Source organism: Alligator sinensis, unplaced genomic scaffold (genome assembly GCF_000455745.1).
Source record: "Alligator sinensis unplaced genomic scaffold, ASM45574v1 scaffold1318_2, whole genome shotgun sequence".
NCBI lineage: Eukaryota > Metazoa > Chordata > Crocodylia > Alligatoridae > Alligator > Alligator sinensis.
Genome location: NW_005843067.1, coordinates 315,353 through 337,757, shown reverse-complemented (window position 1 = coordinate 337,757; position 22,405 = coordinate 315,353). Strand labels below are relative to the sequence as shown.

The 22,405-nt window shown below is 49.8% G+C and overlaps 1 protein-coding gene across 1 annotated transcript in view; it reads left to right on the top strand.

The window, feature by feature from the left end:
- The first annotated feature begins 3,497 nt into the window (after positions 1–3,497).
- The window catches only part of CAPN1 (calpain 1), a 42,785-nt gene continuing 23,877 nt past the window's right edge, over positions 3,498–22,405 (top strand). Inside the window, exons 1-4 of the mRNA XM_006037110.3 lie at positions 3,498–3,736; positions 11,057–11,353; positions 12,626–12,695; positions 21,801–21,919. Coding sequence (XP_006037172.1) covers positions 11,087–11,353; positions 12,626–12,695; positions 21,801–21,919 — 456 coding nt within the window. The 5' untranslated portion in view covers positions 3,498–3,736; positions 11,057–11,086. The remainder of the gene's footprint in view (positions 3,737–11,056; positions 11,354–12,625; positions 12,696–21,800; positions 21,920–22,405) is intronic.

The window sequence follows — 22,405 nt, the reverse complement described above, 5'->3', positions numbered from 1 at the left end:
GCCTGGGCTAGAGTGCATGGTGCTGTCCCAGGCTATGATGCTACTATCGCTGCTTGACAGAGGAAGGGTGGTTGGGTGGTGTCTAATATTTTTGTCCTCATTTAAAAATGCAAATTACAGCTGCTGACGAGGAGGCAGGGGCCTGGCCACTGTACTACCACTGGGCCCTTTGACTCCTTGTGCAGAAGGGTCTTCCTTCCCTGTGCCCTAGAGTGAGGAGCTCTCCTACACAAGGCCACTGCTGTCCCTCTGTAACCCTGTACGTCCTCCCTTCACCAAGAATACGATTCTGTTTCTAACCATCTGGACGTGTAGAGAATGGCTGTCCTGACTTTGGAGCCTTGAGTTCCTATAGCCTCAGAGCTTTTGGAGTGAGAACCAAGCCTTTAAAGCTTCCTGGTGAGGGGTTCTGGGTCATGATGCAGCCGTTTGGGGGTAGGTAAATGATCCATCCTGTACTGTATCCTTATAACGCACTGGCAGCATCGCTTCTTTCCTAGGGGGAAGAGCCTCTGCTTCGAATACCTGCTACCTGGAGCATGATGGGCAAAGCGAGCATAGGACTCAAGACTGGGCTCTAACCTCACGGTCTCCGTGATGCTGTTCTCAGCGAGATCTGCCGTCTCTTCCCCAGGCTCATGCTCATTCAGTCGCTGCTTTTCACAGCATCTTCTCCAGAGCCTGTTGGGTATTTTTTTCCTATTGCAACTCCTGGAGGCAGGGTACAAAACATTCCACTCTACGCTCTGTTGCAAAAAGTGGCTAATGCCGAACTAAACATGAGAACTGGCTCGTAGCAGGCAGGAGAGCTGTCAAGTGTCCAGGATGTGAAACACGTGTTTCTCTGGTTATGACAGTAGGTGGACAACAGTGATGGGGCAAAGCTTAATCTCTGTCCATCTAATGGCCTGCATGGCAGGAAGCTTGTTGCCAGGGGGTGGCTGGTTTGAAGCTCTGGAGCGAGTGGTGCTGAAAGCAGAAATCCACAGGTGAAGTCCAGATGACATCCCCTCTGTGCTAAACTCTAACCGGGCTCCTTTCCACACAGTCTCAACCATTTCATGAACTTGGTGAACCCATCTGTCGTCGTCTCTGGGTTCTGTGGGGATATCCCAGGTTTCTAGGCTTTGCTTGTTGCCCCTTCCCCTGCTTTCTACTCCACGTGAGGATGTTTTTAAGCTTCCCTCAGAGGCATTGGGTGGGGATTGATGAGAGCCACTTCCATGTAGTGATCCCTGGTTATGTCTCTGACGGCCAAGAGCTCCCAAATCAACAAAAATACCAAAGTGCATAAAGCTAAAGATACGGGACCATTTTTTGTCACACAAAAGAAGAGGAGGCGTTGGGTGTTGGCTGCAGCCCAGGCTGGGGAGAAGGTCTTGCCCCTCCACTCAGGGTCAGACTGCGTTCGGGAGGGGATTTCCACCCTGGTCAGACTGGTGTGGACTGGGGGGGCGGGTTCGCCTTCCTCTGTAGAAGGGGTCGTGGCCCTCTGCCTGGGGACTCTTGGGTGTCTACTGACATCCTCTACCAGAAGCAGGATGTTGGCTGCTGTGGTTCTCCTGCTTTCCCTGTACCAGGTTGGGGTGTTAGGTCTATCTTGTGCCAGGGTTGAGGATAGTCTTTTAGGTAGTTTAGATGATAGTTTCTGGGATGGTTTGGACAGGAATGATCTTGCCTGAGGCAGAGGGTTGGATTAGATGACCTCTGGAGGTCCCCCTCAGCCCCACTTCTCTCTGATTATAACAGAATAATGTTGTCAAGACAGTCTCTGTGCAACCACTCCAGCAACCTTGGGACTGTGCCGTGGTACAGACTTCTTCCCCCAGCCTCCCTTCTTAGGTGGTGGAGGATGGTCCTGCTCTGAGCAGGGGGTTGGCCTAGATGACCTTCTGAGGTCCCTTCCCACCCTCATTTTTTGGGATTCTTTTTATATTTGCCTTTTCCTTTATTTCTCCCACCTTCCCCTGACTCTCCCACAACAGTGCTTTCTTAGACTCGAGGCACCCCTCTGGAAAAAATGCCAGCTTTTAATTTTGTCAGGTGTCCAGGTTGTAGCTGTATTGGTCTAGAGGAAAAAGCAATCAGGACTCGTAGTAGAGATGATATCTTTTATTAGACCAACAAGATTTTTGCAAAAAAAAAATGTCTTTAATTGCAGGCTTTTGGGCACAAACACCCTTCATCAGGCCTCAGAGAAAAGGCTGTGAAAGTTCAAGGTAACTTGCATCATCACAGAACCTCACCAGAGGTGAGACTCCTCACCAGCTCTGAACTGACTGCCCAGAGGAGTTTCCATCTACCGACTCCTCTGTGAAATCCTATGAAATATGAACTTTCATTTCTCCCCAGGAGAACTTGCACAATCTTTTCTCCAATGCCTGATGAAGGGTGTTTGTGCCCGAAAACTTGCAATTAAAGATTTTTTTTAGCAAAAAATCTTGTTGGCCTAATAAAAGATGCCGCCTCTACTACGAGTCCTGATAGCTTCTAATTTTGTTTTTCTATAATAAAAAAAGCATTTTTCCTCTCTTTAGCAGAGAACTCAGTGCATTAGGTCAGATGATTTTTTTTTAATGCTTTGAGTTTCTACTGGAAATCTCTAAGGTTGTCTTGTGAAGCGTGCTTGTGCACCCCTGGAGGGATGTCTGTGATAGCCCAAAGGAGACCCATTTGCCACTACCCTGCAGTGTGTGCCTAGGCCAGTCTGAGAAGCAGAAACCAGAGGGTGCTGCTTTTCTGGGCTCCTGCTGCTCTGCCATGCCCCCAAAGCCCCAAGAAACCTCTGGACGCATTTTTTTTACTAAATTACTGTAATTATTCTTGTCCAGTGATTCCCCAGACTTGACTTTAATGTCCAAGCACCCCCTAGTGCCAGGGGCTGGGCACAGCATGGGAGTAGCACCACCTTTTGAGGAGTTTGGAGGATGGATTTTGGGGAGCTAATGGGGCAGTGTTTCTCTTTGCTAGTGGGTGCAGACCTAAAAGTGAGTCCTGAACTCCCTTCTGTGAAGCTGGGAGGGGAAGAAACTCTTCTCTAGGGGATAATCTAAAGGAGCATCTCCAGAGCTGCAGGGGATGTGGAGGGGTTATGTCAAAGATAACCGTATATGTCTCCTTTCTGTGGACAAAGAAAAGGGATAGGTCTAGGTCTGGGGCTGCGGTGGGCAGATGTGGCTCCAAGAGATCCAGGTGCCTCAGTGTAGGCAGACAGGGATGGAAGGGGGGAGGGGTCCCTAATGGGTGTTGTGGGGGAGGTCAGGGGTTGGGGCATGGCTGGATGGCAGCTGCATCCCTTCCTCTGACCTTGGGGTTGGTTTGCCTTTGCTGTTGGTGTGGCAAAGTGCCCAGCCTTTCTCTTTCTCTTTCTCCCCAGAGCTGCTGTTGCAATGCGGAGGAGAAACTGCAGGGAGGAGATTTGTAACCGGAGCTCTGAGATCCTGGAGTTATAAATACAAACTCAGCCCAAGCCACTGGCAGGCACCCACCACTCCCTAGGTGCAGTCGTTGGATAAAGGGGCTCACACATCTTCTCCCCCAGTTTCTTTCTCTCCCCTCTTCTCCCCTGTTTGCCAGGAGCCATCTGCGAAGGGAGGAGTCTAGCAGGGAGGAGCAGCTGTGCAGAGGCAGGAGGAGGGGTTGTAAACTCTCAGGCTTCAATCTTTCTGGTTCGGGCATTTTTGGTTTTAACCAAGTGCGAGAGAGAGACTGGATATTATCCCCGGCTCGCAGAGAGGTACGTGCCTGCTCTCTCAAGGCTATCCGCCGCTGGGAGGAATCCGCTTGGAAAGGGAAGGGAGAGCTGACTTTCCAAGGGGGTTATAAACAGCCCAGCCTGGGCTTCTCTTGCCAATTTAGGCACCCTCTTACACAACATGCTGGCCTCCCTGCAATGGAGGCTGTGCAGCTCCTAAACCTCTCTTACTTCATTCTGCTGCTCTGTAGCGTTTTCCTCTGAGCAGTGGAAAGGAGGGAACTTGCTCCCCTACTGATTTGGCCGTAGAAGACGGGCACCTTTGATCCATGGGAGAATGTTCCAGGAAGACAGATCTGGGTTTCCTTGGCCAGTGTTTTTCTCCCCTCGTGTCTCGGTGGAGTGTGGGTTTCTACTAGTCCTAACAGGCCTGCCCCATTAAAGCAAAATGGGAAGAGAGGGGAGTAAATTGTTAAAGGAACAATCATTTTCTGGTTTAGGATTAATATATCAACCTAGACGGCATCTGTGGAAAGAGGCGTCTACTTGTCTCCTACCTCTAAAGAGGGGAATAAAAAAGGAGAGGGGGTAAGTGACTGGTTTAATGCTAGACTCGGGGTTGCCGTCTCTTCCCGGGGCTGATCCCAGGGATTTTCATCCACTCCTTTATCACGGAAGGCTGTCAAGTCCCGTGTCTGGTCCGTCAATCTTGTGTGTCCTTTGCAGTGCGGTGTATGTTGAGACCATAAGGGAGCTCAAGTGCGTTTGGTGTCCAGTGGCAGTGCACCCTGAGTGAGTTTTTAAAAGCTGCTTAAGAGATTTAGGTGCCCTGATTGGTGAGACTTTGGGAGCCTAATGTCTGCAGTGACAACCCCCAGCTCCTGTTCCTTTCTCTCCCAACCTGAGGACACGGATGGGAGCTTCCTTCCTGTGTCAGTTCATCTCTTCGGATGTAGCCCAGGCCTCTGGAGTATTTTGGTGGATTGTGGATAAGAAATGCAAACCCAAGAGTCGTTGAGCAGCTGGGGTGGCTGGTAGTAGGATGGCTAAAAGCCCTTCATCCACTTGCCAATCTGATGCAGTAGAGCCTGTGGGGTTATAGAAGAACCCGCCAATGCTATGGCAGGAACAAGGCCAAAATGCCTCGTCGTCTGTTGGGTTGTTTGTTTTTTATCCGGTGGTGATTTGTCTTCTGATTTAATTGCTGGTTCACTTGGGGAGCCAACCATGCTATCAGGCACTGCATCTCGCATCCCTTCTGGCTATGGGTTTTTCATGGGTCTGTCACAGGTTTTTCATGGAAGGCAAAGCTTGCGGAGTTTCAACTGGCATTTAGGCACAATTTTTTAATTGCAAGGGCTAGAAAGTATTCCTGAGGATGCCTCACTTGGATCTTTGAAATCAAGAAAATATGCTTGAGTTCACTCAGTTTGTGGGTGTCTGTGCCAGAGTCCAGGGGTGAAATCTCCAGGAAAGGTTCTGCAGAGCTTCAGGTGCTATCGGTGATTCTCAAACATCATTCTTCCAACGGCAGGTTACGCACTAAACACTGAGCCCCTATGACAGCGATTCTCAACTTGGGTGCCACAAGATCCTTTCGAGGGTGCCACACAATATTAGGACCATTAGGTGTGCAAACATGATTCACAAGATACACCCAGATTTCAAAAAGGAATTCAGTGTCAAAACCACCCTGACCTTTTGTGGCCTTCTGGTGTCCTCTGCAACAGAAGAATGACTCTAGTATTTCTCTGTAGTCTAAGAAATGATTGAAAACTAAGAGCTGGTATTTTCTGAGGGTGGGGGACAGGACTTGGAGTCCATCAAGGGGTGCCTGGAATTTAAAAACATTGAGAACCACTGCCCCATGATTATCAGAAGTAGACGCAGTGTCGGTGGGTGCTGCTTGCAAAGGTCTCGCCAAGTGTTTTGGGGGGCATGACCCCTGGACCAAGAGAAATCCTGAATTTAGGAGCTTGTAAATGGCCCATCTTGGCCTAAGCACCTAGGAGATGTGTGTGTGTGCACAGAAGGAATGCCATGATCTGAAATGTGAACTCACCACTTGCTTCCCCTGTGGATAGTGCCTCTGTTTCCTGGTGGCCCTTCCTGGCTTCTCTGCCTGTCTTTCTTCCTCTGCTGAAATTAAATAATTTTGCTTTGAAGTTTGAACTAAAATAAGAAAATGAAAAAGAAAAAAAACCCCAATGGTGAAGGATAAAGAACTGAAGGACAGTGGTGGGAAAGATGCCTGGACAGGAGAAGAGAGAATCATACAATCACAGAAAATGAGGGTTGACGGGACCTCAGGAGGTCACATCTAGTCCAAGCCCCTGCTCAGAGCAGGACCAGCCCCAACTACATCATCTCAGCCAGAGATTTGTCTAGTTGGGTCTTAAACACCTCCAAGGATGGAGCTTCCACCACCTCTCTAGGTAGCTTGTTCCAGTGTTTTACTACCCTCCTAGTGAGACAATTCTTCCTACTATCCAGCCTCAACTTCCCTTGCTGCAACTTGCCCATTGCTCCTTGTTCTGTCATCTGCCATCATGGAGAACAGTCCAGCTCCAGCCTCTTTTGAACCCCCCTGCAGGGAGTTGAAGGCTGCTATTAAATCCCCCCATAGTCTTCTCTTCTCCAGACTAAATCAGCCCATTTCCCTCAGTCTCTCCTCACCAGTCATGTCCCCCAGCCCCACAACCATTTTCCTTGCCCTCCGCTGGACTCTCTCCAGCTTGTCCACATCCTTTCTGTATGGGGGCCCACAACTGGACACAGGACTCCAGATGTGGCCTCTCCAGTGCTGAATAGGTAGCCCAGAAGAAACTGGGCCTTTAATTCTAGTCACTTTCTAATATAAATACACTGGACGTGAACATGGATAGAAAACTGGCTGGAGCATTGGGCTCGGAGGGTTCTCGTAAGGGAGGGGGAAAAGAGAGGACAGACCATACAAGTTCTTGCAGGGGTGCTTGCTTTTATACATACAGAGCAAAACCTTAGGGTGCCCTATATGGGGGAGATGTCCTAGGGGCACTTAGGAGGCCCCTTTGGCCACTCTTTTGCCTCCATCCTACATCTATATCCCTGTGCTCCTGGCTAGGGCATTGACCTAGGAGTGGGGAGACCTGACTCTGCCACTGACCACTTATACAACCTTGGGTGAGTCTTGTCCCTTCCCTGGCCTGTTTATACAATAAACTCTTCAAGGGAGAGCAAGGGATCTGTCTCTGACTTTCTGGGGCCCTCAGTCTCAGTCCAGGGTCTGTGCAGCTCCCCCAGTCTCTAAACACCACCAGAAGGCAAATAATATTTGCTGTTGAATTGATGCATCGCCTCTCTTTGCACACGGTCTGCCACAGAAAGAGACAGCGGTCTCTGGCTCTGGGTCTATACAGCAACCTGGTGAATGGGCGCCACTGCTGTGAGCAAAACAACAGGGAGCAAGTGACACACCTTCACAAGATGTTTATCGGGCACACTGCTAGCTTCCTGATGAGCTTCTGAGCGCACAGGTGTTTTTTCCCAGGTAGCCAAGAAGAAACTGGGCCTTTAAATCAAGTTGCTTCCTAATATGAGTACGCTGGACATGAAGATATCTCGGGCGGATCTGTAGATCTGCTGCTTAGGTGCAGCTGCCTTCATTCTCCTTCCTGCTCTCAGCCCCTAGATTGCTTTGTCTTGATAAATGTCTGCTGATCATAACACTGAGGCCCCAGGCCAAGGCGAGGCTTCCCGTCCTCTCACAGAGCCTGGTGAGGTGGGGGAGTCCTTGATGACTCATGGGTTAGTTTTGTTCCTTCTGAAAAAGTATTGCCTGAAAGACCTGCCATTGGTTTCAGGCTCTGGGCTGCAGGACCCAGCAGGCTTTGGCTGAATTAATGCAAATGCTAGAGAGGAAGTTGGTAAAATCCATGGAGAAGTACCTGGATGGAGAGAATCAGCATGGCCTGGAAATGAGGGATTGAGCTAGTTGCAGGATTACATAACCCTTGCAACCCTATGGTTCTACTTCCTGACTCAGACACCACTGATTATTGCTTGATTTGGTGGCAGCACTTCAGAGCCTTGATCTTGAATCCAGACCCCGTTGTGCAAGGCGCTCTACAAACAGGGTGAAAATACAGTCCTTGCCCCAAAGAATTGTGAGACACGAGACCACGGGTAGAGGCGGGCAGAGAAATGGGGGAGCTCATAGACACAGCAGCTGGTCAGCAGAAAGGGCAGTGACCCCTCCATATCAGCAGCTGCCTGGCAGTAGGGCGGTGCGAAATTCCGCTGGCTGTTTCATTTCAGCACTGTTTCGACTTATTTCGAGCTTGAAACAGCAAGATCAAAACGAAACTAAGGGCTTCAAAACAGCCTTGAAACAAAACGAGGACAGTCAAAACATTTCAAAACATTTTGAGTTTTGAAGCTGAAGCTGGGCTTGCCTGCAGGGAAACAGAAAGTAAGGAGAAGGCAGTCGAAAATGATGAGAGGGAGTGCAAGAGCGGGGAAGGACTGCTCTCATATTGACTGTGACTTTGGCTGCCTGAGATGTTGCTGGTGTTACTGTGCTGCTTACTAAGTTATTACCTGTTGCCATTTAAAATAGTGGACTGGACTGAGGCCATAGGGGAGGAGGAGACCTCACTGGGGCACGCTACTGTCTCGTGCAGAGGCCCCAGTGCCAGTGAGGGCATGCCTTAACGCGCACACACAGTCACACATGTCATATGAGTTTTGCTTGTCAGCAGCTTGAGGTGCAGTTTCCCAGAAACCCCTGCACCTATCTCCTTGAAACTTGGCAGGCTTCATGCCCTTAGAAGGGGCTACCATCCCTGCTGTTTTCATACAAATCTGCCCCAAAATTACAAAATTATAGGCAGTTTTGTGCTATCCCATTATAGCCTATGGGCAAAACATCAAAACAGTGTCGAAACAGCAAAACAGTTTCAACAACACAAAACAGAACAGTGCTTTCAAAACGAAACGAAATGCAAAACGAAAAACTATCCCTTCGAAATGAAACAGTGCCGTTTCACACAGCCCTACCTAGCAGTTGCCAAGTTACTTCACTACACATGTGAGGCTGAACAATTGCTCCCCTCCTGCCCTTTGTTTGTCCTTCCCAGTTACATTGCAAGGATCTGTTGGGAGCAAAGAGATTCCCAGGCCGACCAGAGCTCACTGCAATTTGACAGTTCTGTAGCAGCTGCCAGCTGGTACCTCAGACAACCTCACACCTAAGGCTGCGCATGCATTAGAAATGACAATTGAACATTTACTATAAGAGAGTGAGAAGACAGGAGTTCTCAAGTTAGCAGCTTTAATCTGGTCGGAGCAGATACCAATGGGGAGGAGCTAATAGGGAGCATAGGTGGTAACACTTCTGCAAAGAGAAGCTTAATTGGAAGGTCCAACCAGGCAGGAATCAGGAGGTGCATTGAAACTGGGAATCTGGTGATGCTGGAGATGCCTACAGTCCCCCGTAGCTGTGACCTACTGTCCTAAAGTGCTTTGCACTTAAAAGTGGCCAGCACTTAGGGCTGTTTTGCCTTCAAGAGGATGTAATCTGGTGAGGGGCAGAGCCTGTTTCCAATGTTATCTTGGCCCAGCAACGTGTTTCCATGCATGTCAGACTAATGGAGCCCACACTCCAGGCGGGCATTCCCGCGTGCTATCAGAGGATAAGCGATAAGTTCTAAGAAAGGCCCTGAGTCCAGCTGGCAGCTGTGAAGCACAGAACAGAGTTAGTTCGTTCTCTCAGGCACTGAGAATGAAAGAGCTAGCGGGTGGCTGGCACCCTACTTTTATTGTGGTGGTGCAGACAGGCCCAAAATAAAGCCCCACTGAGCCCTGTAAGAGACTGTTGCTGCCCTGAAGAGCTGATGGTCTAACCAGAGGTTGAAGAGAAATCCCCCTGCATTGTGTCTTCATGGCCCATGCACAGGAAGGGAGCTAAATTTGGGCGTGGGAATCATCCTTGTTTAACCAGCCAGAGTTCTGGGTCATTTGCCAATGTTGGAGGTACAGCATTTTATAATGCAATTAGTTGGGTGGCTGCAGTGGTGCGTGGTGGCAGAGATTGTTTTCTTTTACCCTCTGGCGAGGGTGTTTTTTGCACGTTAGCTGTAGAATCATCCTACTGTATTAGCTTGAATCATCCTAATCTTTGCCTGGATGGATTTATTCTATGTGTGAATGACTCTGAAGGTGCCCAAAGTCCCCCTGGCTAAGCAGAGTTCTCCATTTGCCCCTGCCTTTAAGGCTCTTGCTGCATGAAGCTGGTTTTATTTTGGTTGTCTCTTGGGAAATGTTGGAATTGGTCAGCAAGCTGGGAACCAAACACTCATGTGATTTATAAATCAGCTCATGAGATTCTGCCAGTGCCATGCCTGGGCTCTTTTATATAACCCACGTGTGTTTCACCTCCCTTCACACAGCATTCTCAGGCTGGCTTGGTTTGTTACTCAGCTATTAAGTCTTCCTAGATTCGTAACTGAAAGTCTGGAGAGTTGCTGACTTTGTTTTCAGCACATTTGACTCCCCGGATTAAAGGCTGGCTTTTTTGAAGGGATGCATCAACCCCAAGCGCTCCTGCCTTGACCCCAAATTGGACACAATTCCCTGAGAAACGTGGAGGCCTTCCAGTGTACCTGGAAGTAATTCCCCACCTTACTGCAGGATTGTTGCAGACACAAGCTGTTGAGAGAGTTTTGTCTGTGATGTAACTCTTGCAGGTTCAATAAACTAGTGTAAACCGGGCTGGAGAAAATGGACAAACAAATGACAGTGAGTTAAAGGGTAGGGATTTACCACACATCTGCTCTTCTGTGATAACTATCCGTGCCCACTTTTACCCTGGTGTCAGTGGAATCCAAATCAGTCACTTATCCCATTTCATGGGGGTCCAAGCTGCCTCAGTTTAGCCTTTAGCTTACTGCGAGGTAAGACTACCAAGCACATACCACGGACAGATGCGTGCTAAGTCCCTATCTCCACCCTGCTGTTAAGTGTGTGAGATTAGGGCTCCTGTTTTCGTATGGGTACTTCACTCAGCAGGTGAGAGGAGGGAAAACCCTTGAAATAAAAAGGGTTGTAAGGAAGTGCTTAAGAAGGTGATGGCAGGAGGACTCAATGCATTGAGGTAGGTTGAGCAGATGACTCTGGGTAAGCTTTGCTGTAAAGTTTCTGGGCTCAGATGTGGAAGGGGGATTGTGGGAGGTTCAGATCTCTGTAGCGAGATCACTCCAGGGACACCCCATGGTTGCTCTCAAGAACAGCCAGTGTGAATGGGAATGGATGGGTGGGGTGTGACTGGGAATGTTTCTGCCAAGACTCGCTGCCAATGCCCCTTCTTTGTCTTGTCCGTTTCAGGGGCCTTGCCCAGTCCGGTAGTCACCAACGATGGCAGAAGAGGTCATCACCCCAGTGTACTGCACGGGTGTCTCAGCACAGGTCCAGAAGCAGAGGGCGAAGGACCTGGGCCTGGGGAAGCACGAGAATGCTGTGAAGCACCTGGGCCAGGACTATGACAGGCTTCGGCATGAATGCATGCAGAACAGGACCCTCTTCCGTGATGATACCTTCCCTCCATCGGGAGCCTCCTTGGGCTTCAAAGAGTTGGGACCAAACTCTTCCAAAACCTATGGAGTCAAGTGGAAGAGACCCACGGTGAGCAGTGGTGCTTTTTGGGTACAGTAAATCCTGGGTTGGAAGAAGAAAGACTAGATGTCCTCTCAAGATCCCTTCCAGCCCTGTTTTCTATGATTCTGTTGTACCAGTCAGGAGGTGTATTGTTCTCTGTCCAACCAACCTATAGGACTTAGTCCTCTTCAGCTACCTCGCAAAGCAAGCAAAGGCAAGAGTCCACATTGTGCATGGGGTTTACTAGATGTTAGTAGAGAGGATTTTCAAACCACATAGCCAGTACGTCCTGGTGGTTTAAGCTGAAGAACTGGTGTCTCTTCCTCTTTGCTGCCGATGGCTCATTTTTTTTGCTTGCAATGGGAGTCTACCCTGATCCCAGCAATCATTGGGCACTACTGGTGCTAACTGCCATGCTCAGAGCAATAATGGTTTGGCATCCAGCTTCTTGCTGCTGCTAGATCACAGAAAAGGAGGACTGGCGGATCCAGAGATCACTGAATCTGAGCCCCTGCTTGAAGCAGGATCATCCCTATCTAAATCATCCCATGCAAGTCCATGTCTAACCCATGCTAAAACCGCCCTGTCTCACCTCTACAAGACCCGCAGCCCGAGGACACCAAAAACACCTTAACCTTCCTCAGATAAAGCCGGGGGAGAGCTCTCACTGTCCTGCTGCTGCAAGAGTTGTTGAAATGCACCTGAGATTGCACCTTCTGGATGGCAAATCTGGACTGTCGTAGGCAGCCACAGCCAACACTTAATGCTCTAAAGAAATGTACTTACTTCCTGTGCCAGGCAGTCCCGTGTTTCATGCACACTGCCTCCTAAACCAGAAGCTATATATAGCTGCTTTAATGCAGCCTGGTGGGAAGGTCTCAGCAGAGCTACTTCCTAGAGCACAGCATCTCACAAACGTGACCGCACTACTTCTGGCTTGTGGGTAGCATACACGGAGTAGCCAGGGACATAGATGTGCCCTTGGTGAACTGTGGCTGTGCTTATCTTTGGGGGGGGGAGGGGGGCTATTCAGCTTTAAAGCCTCCCAGCTTTCTTTATGACCCAACAACACCCAAAGGAGGTGTTTACATAGTCCTCCTCAGAGTATCTGTATGCCAACAATATTTAGCAACCAACTCCTAAACCCTGAGACCCCCATTTCCCTCTGGCAGCTTGGATGATCTTAAGGGATAATAAAGGCAATGGGATGGCTCTCCTGGGGCACATAGCATGGTAAGAAACCATCTCTCTAATGCTGCTGCACTCTTAAATGCCAAACAATCCTCTTTTGTCTTTCAGGAGTTGAGCTCCAACCCCCAGTTCATTATCGACGGGGCCACCCGCACGGACATCTGTCAGGGAGCGCTCGGTAGGCAGGCTGCTGGCTTCTCCTCGCACCTCTTGCTCACTGTTTCAAGCTGCCCTTGAGTGAGGAGGAGGAGATCGGGGTCAACAGCTGGGCTCTCGCTGCTGGAGAAATACTGTGCCTAAGTGCTTGCTTGTTTGTGCATAGTGGTTTCATAATGAATGTACGAGTGTCTCTCTGAAAGGGTCTACTACGTGCAGATGGGCAGCTCCTGCTTGTTTCTTTCATGCTGAAATCTTTCCCTTCAAGGGTTTTGAGGTCTGTCAGGGATAGGAGGCTTCTGCACTTGAGGAAGGATGGTCCAGCAGTTTTGGGGCCAGCCTCTTGTTTGAAAGACTTGGGTTCAATTCCCTGCTTCCTTTGTGGCCTGAGCCAAGTCACTGAAGACAAGGTTGGTTTTCTCTCCTATCCGAAGTCTGCAAGCAAGTGCATGTCTGCTTCAGTAAGTCTCCTATCTTCTAACTCGAGGCACAAATAGAGTCCCACAGTGAGGCTTCAAACAGGAGTAGACCCTGCTTTCTGCAGAGATCAGGCGGTGACTCCTGGTGTCTGGTTTCCTTTGCAGTTGCTCCTGCTTAGAGTTTTTGTTGAAGATCATCTTTATCTTAGGCCGCAGCATGGGTGTGTGATGGGTGAGATCACACTCTTTGTTATAACCTCAAAGTACAAGATACAATTATCTTAGCGAATTTCTGAGCAAGGGTGAAAGGTTTCAGGAAGGACAGGCAGGGGAAGAGGAGGAGGAGTTGCACTGTATGTAAAAGAGCCATATAATTGCTTAGAGCTCCAGTATGAACCCGGAGACAGCCCTGTTGAGAGTTTCTGGGTTAGGGTTAGAGAAGAGAGCAACAAGGGTGATGTCGCGGTGGGGGTCTGCTATAGACCACCAGACCAGGAGGCAGTCGTGGATGAGGCTTTCTGCAAACACCCAGCAGGGGTTTCCCGATCACAGGCCCTGGTTCTCATGGGGGACTTCAATCCCCCTGACATCTGCTGGGAGGGCAATACAGCAGTGCACAGGCAATCCAGGAACTTCCTGGTGCAAGTGCTGGAGTGGCCATCGAGGGGCCATGCTCTTCTTGACTCGCTGCTCACAAACAGGGAAGAATTGGCGGGGAATGTAGTAGTGGATGGCAACTTGGGTAGCAGTGACCATGAAATGATCGAGTTCAGGACCTTGAGGAAAGTAAGGATGGAGAGTAGCAGAGTAAGGACCCTGAACTTCAGAAAAACAGACTTTGACTCGCTCAGGGAACTCATGGGCAGGATTCCCTGGGAGGCCAGTCTGAGGGGGAGAGGAGTCCAGGAGAGCTGGCTGCACTTCAGAGAAGTCTTACTGAATGTGCAGGAACAAACCATCCCAGTGTGCAGGAAGACTAGCAAGTGTGGCAGAAGACCAGCTTGGCTTAGCAGGGAACTCTTCAGTAAACTAAATCGCAAAAAGGAAGCTTATAAGTGGAAACTTGGACAGATAACTAGGGAAGAATAAGAGCATTGCTCGGGCATGCAGGGTTGAAGTCAGGAAGGCCAAAGCACAATTGGAGTTGCAGCTAGCAAAGGATGTGAAGGGTAACAAGAAGGGTTTCTACAAGTATGTTAGTACCAACAGGAGATCAGGAAAAGTGTGGGTCCCTTACTGAATGAGGGAGGCAGCCTGGTGACAGAGGATGCAGAAAGGGCTGAAGTGCTCAATGCCTTTTTTGCCTCAGTCTTCACAGACAAGGTCAGCTCCCAGACTACTGCACCGGGAAGCACAGTTCAAGGAGGAGGTGAGCAGCCCTCAGTGGTAAAAGAACAGGTCAGGGGCAACTTGAAAAAGCTGGATGTGTACAAGTCCATGGGGCCAGATGGAGTACACCCAAGGGTGCTGAAGGAGTTGGCTGATTTGACTGCAGAGTTCCTGGCCATCATCTTTGAAAACTCGTGGCAACCAGGAGAGGTCCCGGATGTTTGAAAGGGCAAACATAGTGCCCATATTTAAGAAAGGGAAACAGAAGGATCCAGGGAACTACAGCCCACTTGGCCTTACCTCAGTCCCTGGAAAAATCATGGAGCAGACCCTCAAGAAATCCATTCTTAAGCACTTGGAAGAGGAAAGGGTGACTGGGAACAGTCAGCTTGGATTCACCAGGGACAAATCATGCCTGACCAACCTGATTGCCTTCTATGGTGAGGTGACTGGTCTGTGGGTGTGGGGAGACCAGTGGATGTGGTGTACCTTGATTTTAGCAAGGCTTTTGATATGGTTTCCCACAGCATTCTCACAGGCAAGCTAAGGAAGCGTGGGCTGGATGAATGGACTGTAAGGTGGATAGAAAACTGTGGAGTATCAGGCTCAGAGAGTAGCAATCAATGGCTCGATGTTTAGTTGGCAGCTGGTATTGAGTGGAGTGCCCCAGGGGTCGGTCCTGGGGCCGGTTTTGTTCAGTGTCTTCATCAACAACCTGAAAGATGGCATGGATGTACCCTCAGCAAGTCTGCAGATGACACCAAGCTGGGGAGAGTAGCAGATATGCTGGGGAGAGTAGGGCTAGGATTCAGAGTGACCTCAACAAATTGGAGGATTGGGCCAAAAAAGATCTCATGAGGTTCAACAGGGACAAGTGCAAAGTCCTGCACTTAGGACAGGACAATCCCATGCACTGGGACAGGCTGGGGGTGACTGGCTGGGCAGCAGCTCTGCAGAAAAAGATGTGGGGGTGACAGGGGACAAACAGTGTGCCCTTGTTGCTAAGAAGGCTAATGGCAGCTTGGGCTGCATTGGTAGGAGTGTTGCCAGGTCAAGAGAATTGATTATTCCTCACTATTAGGCACTGGTGAGGCCACATCTGGAGTCCTGTGTCCAGCTGTGGGGCCCCCATACAGAAAGGAGGTGGACAAATTGGAGAGAGTCAAGTGGAGGGCAAGGAAAATGGTTGTGGGGCTGGGGGACATGACTGGTGAGGAGAGGCTGAAGGAAATGGACGGATTTAGTCTGGAGAAGAGAAGACTGAGGGGGCTTGAACAGCAGCCTTCAACTTCCTGCAGGGGGATTTGAAAGAGGCTGGAGCTAGACTGTTCTCAGCGGTGGCAGATGGCAGAACAAAGAGCAATGGGCTCAAGTTGCAGCAAGGAGGGTTAGGCTAAATATTAGGAAGAATTGTCTCACTAGGAGGGTAGTAAAAGCCTGGAACAGGCTACCTTGAGAGGTGGTGGAAGCTCCATCCTTGGAGGTTTTCAAAACCTGGCTAGACAAACCTTTGGCTGGGATGATGTAGTTGGGGCTGGTCCTGCTTTGAGCAGGGGCTTGGACTAGATGTGACCTCCTGAGCTCCCTTCCAACCCTCGTTTTCTATGATTCTATGAACGGGCAACCCATAGAAACCATAGGGTTTCTATAAAACTGCAACATTATCTTTGGATAGACTGTCCTGAGCACCAGACCAAGTCTAAGGCTGTGCCTAACTCCAAACTGGATGGAACGGCTCTTGGAGACACTTGGACAGGTTTAAATCCAAGCCCATGCCATCCTAACTCTACCAGTGTCATTTCAGATAACAACAGTCAGCTGTGGCAGCAGCTATATTTGCCCTTATAGTCCCAAAGGTGGCCCTTGGGGCTACTACTGATAAGAATATGTGCTTTTGTGAAACCACAGACTTAGGCCAGATTAAATTAGACCAGTCCTGGAAACAGAAGCAGACCTCAAAGGAAATGCATTATTTAGGCAGTGCTGGGGGAAGCAGAAGTAAGTGTGAAATATGAGCAAGGGACGAAGTTCCCAAAATCTGGGAATGCTGACCCAAAACATAGATTGGAAAGCTATGTCTCTGCTCAAGATGGAAGGAAGGGTAGGGGTGCATCTTCTCGACTGACTAAATCAGAGGTGCATAAACGTTCGTGAGCCTGAGCTCACTTCATCAGACGCTGTGAAAGGAATACACAGAGGTGGAGATGCAGAGAGGACTTTTGTTAATTAACTTGGGTCGTTGCTAAAGCGGCTGTGTTTGCAGGTAGTTTAAATAACATAATAAGGAGTTTAAGACTTCAACTGTTGGTGAGGCTGCTCTCGGGTTCTTTTGGAGGCCAAGTTGGAGGCTGAGCCCCGTGAAATAACAGCCGCATCAAGACCAAATTGAAAACAAAAAGCAAGTGACTGACTTGGCAGAACCCTGCCGGGCACAGGGCGCTGCCTGGGTCTCAGCAGGCAGAAGAACAAGGTGTCGTGGCAGCTGCACTGAAGCGACGCTGAACTCTGCCTCATCCCAGCTTGGTTTATACCAGGCTGAGGCTGCAGATAAGCATGACAGCTGAGCTGCTGATGAGGAAAGCCCCTGACAGCTGTTGGCTGGCTCCTCCGCCTGGATAGGCATTTTCTGGCCCTATGCTCTTCCCTGAAGGGAACGGGTGGTCGCCAGTAGTCTGAGCAAGGGGGGAATCTGGATTATGCAGCTTTAAATACTGCAGGGACGTGCTGGGGGAGGAGATGGGGCTGGGCAGCCGCTGGCTGGCTACCAGCTGTCACAGCTGTTGAAAGTGAATTCCCACCATAGTATTCCTCAGAGTTAAAACACCCCATTTGTTTGCCCGTCCTGCCTTCTGCCAGGCTTCCCCCTGGACTCCCTTGCTGCTGCACCAGCTCTGAATATAACCGCAGGGAGAAGCAGCCCGTAGGGGCCACAGAGAGGGGCTCTTAGGAGTTCCCCAAGCAAGCTGGGCAGTGTCGGCTGTTTCTGCCACGGTGCCTGGTTGCTCCTCTGTGTTCAAGACAAACAGCAAAGGGGCTAGGCTTGCCCCACGCCCCTCTCCACCTCCATGCTGACACTGCCCCATGCATTCTTTCCTGTCCCCGTGTTAGCATCTGCCTTACGCCACCATCCTCATCTCCACGCTAACAGTTGTTAAACATGTTAGTTATATTGCTGTGATGACCTGGCACCAGCTAGGCTGTGAGGGTGAATTACTGGCCGGGATCAGACTGGTGATCCATCTCGCCCAGTTTCTGACAGTAAATGGAACCAGTTGCAAAGAAAAGATGCAAGACACCCTGCTAGGATGGGGTGACCCAGGATATTGAGTAAAAGCAGCCATTAAAACTATAGGAAGAACCCTGCCAGAAGGCTGCCAGGCAAAGAGACCCTGTAGGTCCCTGGCCAGGAGGTATGTAGATACTGCTCCATGGAGCCACAGCAGTATTGCAACCCATAAGGAGCTTGGTGTAATGTAGGTGCTCAGGGCTGCCTGGATTATGCCAGGGGCTGCTCCAGCCCCTAGAGCACCCACAGCTGGGCGGGCTCAAAGCCACTGTTGCTGCCAGAAGTTCAGCATGGATTCTCACCCTCCTCCTCTTGTCCAAACACTGTGCAAAGTGTGTGGAGAACTGGATGAACTTGCTTGGGGAGTGAGGATGACAAGGCACCTGGTCATTAGGGTGAGCAGGCAGGCACAAAATCCTTCCCATAGGCAGCAGGGAACAGCCTGGAGTTTCAACAAAGCGCCTAGGGTAAATGAGGCAATGCAGATTCCACATTACGCGAAAGCTGGCAGGAACCGAAGCTGCAGAGATGTGTGTGCGATGCTTGGATTAATTATCTTGGCCTGACCTCTCGATGGAGCCAGCCAGCTTGTCTGTAGTACCTCTGTTAGGAACCAAGAATCTGCCCAGGATTTTGCTCCCTGGACAGTTGGCCTCTTGTTTTTGATGATGGGCAAAGTTGAGGGCCAAAAGGGTTGCACATTTTGCTATCGTCCTCCACCTGTGGTGGGGATGTTTGCAGAGCTCCATCAGCGTGGAAGCCCCCAAAAGGGACTGGCATTGGGAAGGTGTATTATCATGGTGGCTGTGAAGCAGAGCAGATGTCTGGCAGGTACATAAGAAGATAAGAATTGGCATTTACTGAGTCAGTGCATAGGTCCATCTTGCCCTGTATCCTGTGTCCCACAGCAGCAGAGAGTGGATGCTGAAAGGGACGGTGAACTGGGTCTGACGAGGGTTGTTTTCCCCCTGTTCCTCTCCCACTTGCAGCCTCCAGCATTTAAGGTCTAGGAAGTTCTGATTCAGAGGCTGTACCCCTAACTCCCACGTTCAACAGCTACTGGTGCCCCTTTCCTCCAAGAATTTGTCCAGTCCCTTTTTCTGAGTCTGGCTAAACTCTCAGCCTCCACCACATCTGTGTGGCAATGAGTCCCACGCTTCAATTCAGGGGCGTATGTTGTCCACACCCGGGTGAGAAAACTGCCTTCTGTTAGTTTTCAAATCACACTCTACTAGTTTCTTTTTCTACTAGTCTCATACTCCTTGTATTGGGAGAAATTAGATAGTTGATAATAAATCCCTATTAACTTCTTCCCCATGTAGTATTTTGCAAACCCTTATCAGGCGGTAGGCCTCCCCTCATTTGAACTGCCTGGTACTAGATGCTATTGAAGTGTGGGGAGGCAGATGTATCAGCAGCAAAACTCCAAGTGATCACCCGTGGTAAAGAGTGCCAAGGATGTGTGTGGACTTGCAGGGGAATGTCAGCGAGGGAGCCCCAGGCTGCTCTGACTCACGTGTGGGATCTGGCAGCTGGTTTTGTTTGAGTTACGAGATGTGGAGGGTGGTTTGTGCAAGAATGGTCTTCCCAGGGGGTGCCTGCTTTTTGCCAAATGGAGGCTGTAAGTTGCAAAATCTGGAAGTCTGCGTTCCATAGTGTTACAAGCAAGGCACCTTCTTCAGGTATGGACGAGCTATTCAACCATTTTCAAAGGGGAGGGAACTACTACAGTTCTGCTGGTGTTTTCCCTTACGTCCACTCCTGTTCTGAAGACAGGGGCAGTTAAATGGGGCATCTCACCCCTGAATGAAGCAGGGGGAAGTTACCACAGCTGTGTCCATTTATCGTGGGACAGGAGAAGATGGACAAAACAGTTACAACAGTTCAGTGGCTGTACAATGGTAAACGTACTGCCTTAAAAAATAAAATGGTCTAATTGTTTCCTTGCTTTTGGGAACTGGAAACTTCTGCAATGCTGTGCTGTTACATAAAACTCTGGAAATACAAGATTAGATGCAGAAGTGCCAGACCAACAGCCCTGTGTCTACCAGCAGCCAGAGCAAGGTGTTTTAGAAGAAGGCTGAAGATCTAGAGCCAGGGGCAGATGTGGGACAGTCTAACACACAAGTAGGTCTCCTCCTAATCTGAAGGAGTGAAGTGGATAGCTTCTGTCCTGAAGACTGAGGCCATAACGTATTGGTGTTAATTAGTACCACTGTAGGTATCTATGCCGAAGGCTGTGCTCTATGGCCAATTCAAGAAGTGCCCGTGAAGCAGAGGAAGGCCAAAGCTCCGATACAGCAACAAGGTCAAGCAAGGTCTCAAAGTCAGCATTCCGGCTGACAACTCCTCCACGAGGGTCCTCCACAATCCACTGGCTGGAAAATTGGCTCTGGGGTCGGACCCAGAGGGCAGTAATTGGCGGAAGTCACTCATCGTGGTGTCCCGTGACCAGTGGGGTCCCCCGAGGCTCTGTCCTTGGACCCATACTGTTCAACATCTTCATTAATGATGTGGACACTGGAGTCAGAAGCGGACTGGCCAAGTTCGCCGATGACACCAAACTTTGGGACAAAGCATCCACACCAGAAGACAGGCAGGTTATCCAGGCTGACCTGGACAGGCTCAGCAAGTGGGCGGACGAGAAGCTGATGATGTTCAACGCCGATAAATGCAAGGTTCTCCACCTTGGGAAAAAAAACCCGCAGCATCCTTATAGGCTCGGCAGTGCTATGTTGGCTAGCACTATGGAAGAAAGAGACTTGGGGGTCATCATTGACCACAAGATGAACATGAGCCTGCAATGCGATGCTGCAGCTAGTGAAGCGACCAAAACGCTGGCTTGCATCCATAGATGCTTCTCAAGCAAATCCCGGGACGTCATTCTCCCCTTGTACTCGGCCTTAGTGAGGCCGCAGCTGGAGTACTGCGTCCAGTTTTGGGCTCCACAATTCAAAAAGGATGTAGAGAAGCTTGAGAGAGTGCAGAGAAGAGCCACGCGCGTGATCAGAGGTCAGGGAAGCAGACCCTACGATGACAGGCTGAGAGCTCTGGGGCTCTTTAGCCTGGAAAAGCGCAGGCTCAGGGGTGATCTGATGGCCACCTACAAGTTTATCAGGGGTGACCACCAGTATCTGGGGGAACGTTTGTTCACCAGAGCGCCCCAAGGGATGACGACTAGGTCGAACGGTCATAAACTACTACAAGACCGTTTCAGGCTGGACATAAGGAAGAATTTCTTTACTGTCCGAGCCCCCAAGGTCTGGAACAGCCTGTCACCGGAGGTGGTTCAAGCACCTACATTGAACACCTTCAAGAGCAAACTGGATGCTTATCTTGCTGGGATCCTATGACCCCAGCTGACTTCCTGCCCTTTGGGCAGGGGGCTGGACTCGATGATCTTCCGAGGTCCCTTCCAGCCCTAATGTCTATGAAAGCTATGAAATCTATGAAACTGGGAGAACCCTGTCCACCACCTCTCAGTTTGGAGAAGCTGGGTCAAGGCTGGTGCAGTCACCATGGAGAGCCATCAGAGAGACTAGGCTGAGGCTTGCAGGTGAGCCAGGAAGCAGTGTGTGCTTCGACCTCCATCTGACGAGTAGACCTGTAGCCACTGTGGGAAGGCTTGCTGCTCACGCGTTGGGTTCTTCTTGCACACCGTTGCCAAGCACCATTGACTGACTGACTTTGTTGCATCTCCTTGCATTGTCAAGATGTTGGATGGCCATCTAGGTATCTGGCCATCTCTTTTGGAGCCCTGTGAAGAGCTTGGCCTTAGTGGCTTCCTGTCACAAGGAATTCCTCAGTCTAATCACTTGCTACCTGACAAGGTGTTTCCTTTTATTGGCACTAAGTTTTTCCACCTTGTAATTTAACTGAATATTCTGTTGGATGTGAATTGGGAGATGGGGAATTAACCGATGTGATCCAATGCAACTAACATTGGCTCCAGAAGTGACCCCATCCCAGCTGTGAATTGTCTGAACCTTGTTGCTTAATAAGTTGTTTGTTCTCTAAATACAGAATTTAGCAAGGAGGACTCATTGAAAGTTCTAGCCATGTCTCACGCGCTCTCCCTTCTGCCCTCCTTCAGGTGACTGCTGGCTCCTAGCTGCCATTGCATCCCTCACTTTGAATGAGAACATCCTCCACCGCGTAGTCCCTCATGGGCAGAGCTTCCAAAATGGATATGCTGGCATCTTCCACTTCCAGGTAAGGTCTCCAGGGACTGCAGCCTGGTCTAGCCTCACATCCCAGCCCTATCTCAGGGCTTTTCCTTCTCCCCAGGAAACCCCGCCTGTCATAACCGCATCTTTTTTTCTCCACAATTTCTGAAGTTAAGGCCAGCATGCTTCTTGCTTTCCTATCAAAGCTTAATATTTCATCCCTACCTGCAGAACCCTGGGGCTACTTCTGATCCAGTAGCTGTTAAATATGCTAATTAATGCAATGCAGTTGTGAAACCTGATAGAAACTCCCCTTTTGGCCTATACATTGTTCTCAGGCACACATTCTTCACCCAGTCACCTTTGAGTACCAGTTGTCAGGTGTTACAGGGTGGACTGGACCTTTAAGGCAAGGTGGGTTAGACCCTGCTCATACTTTGTTGTCCGATGGGTTTGAGTGTGCATTGGTGGTTGGGTTGGGATCAGAAGTCATGTGATGTGAACCTTGTTTCACAGAAGAATGGACGATGTG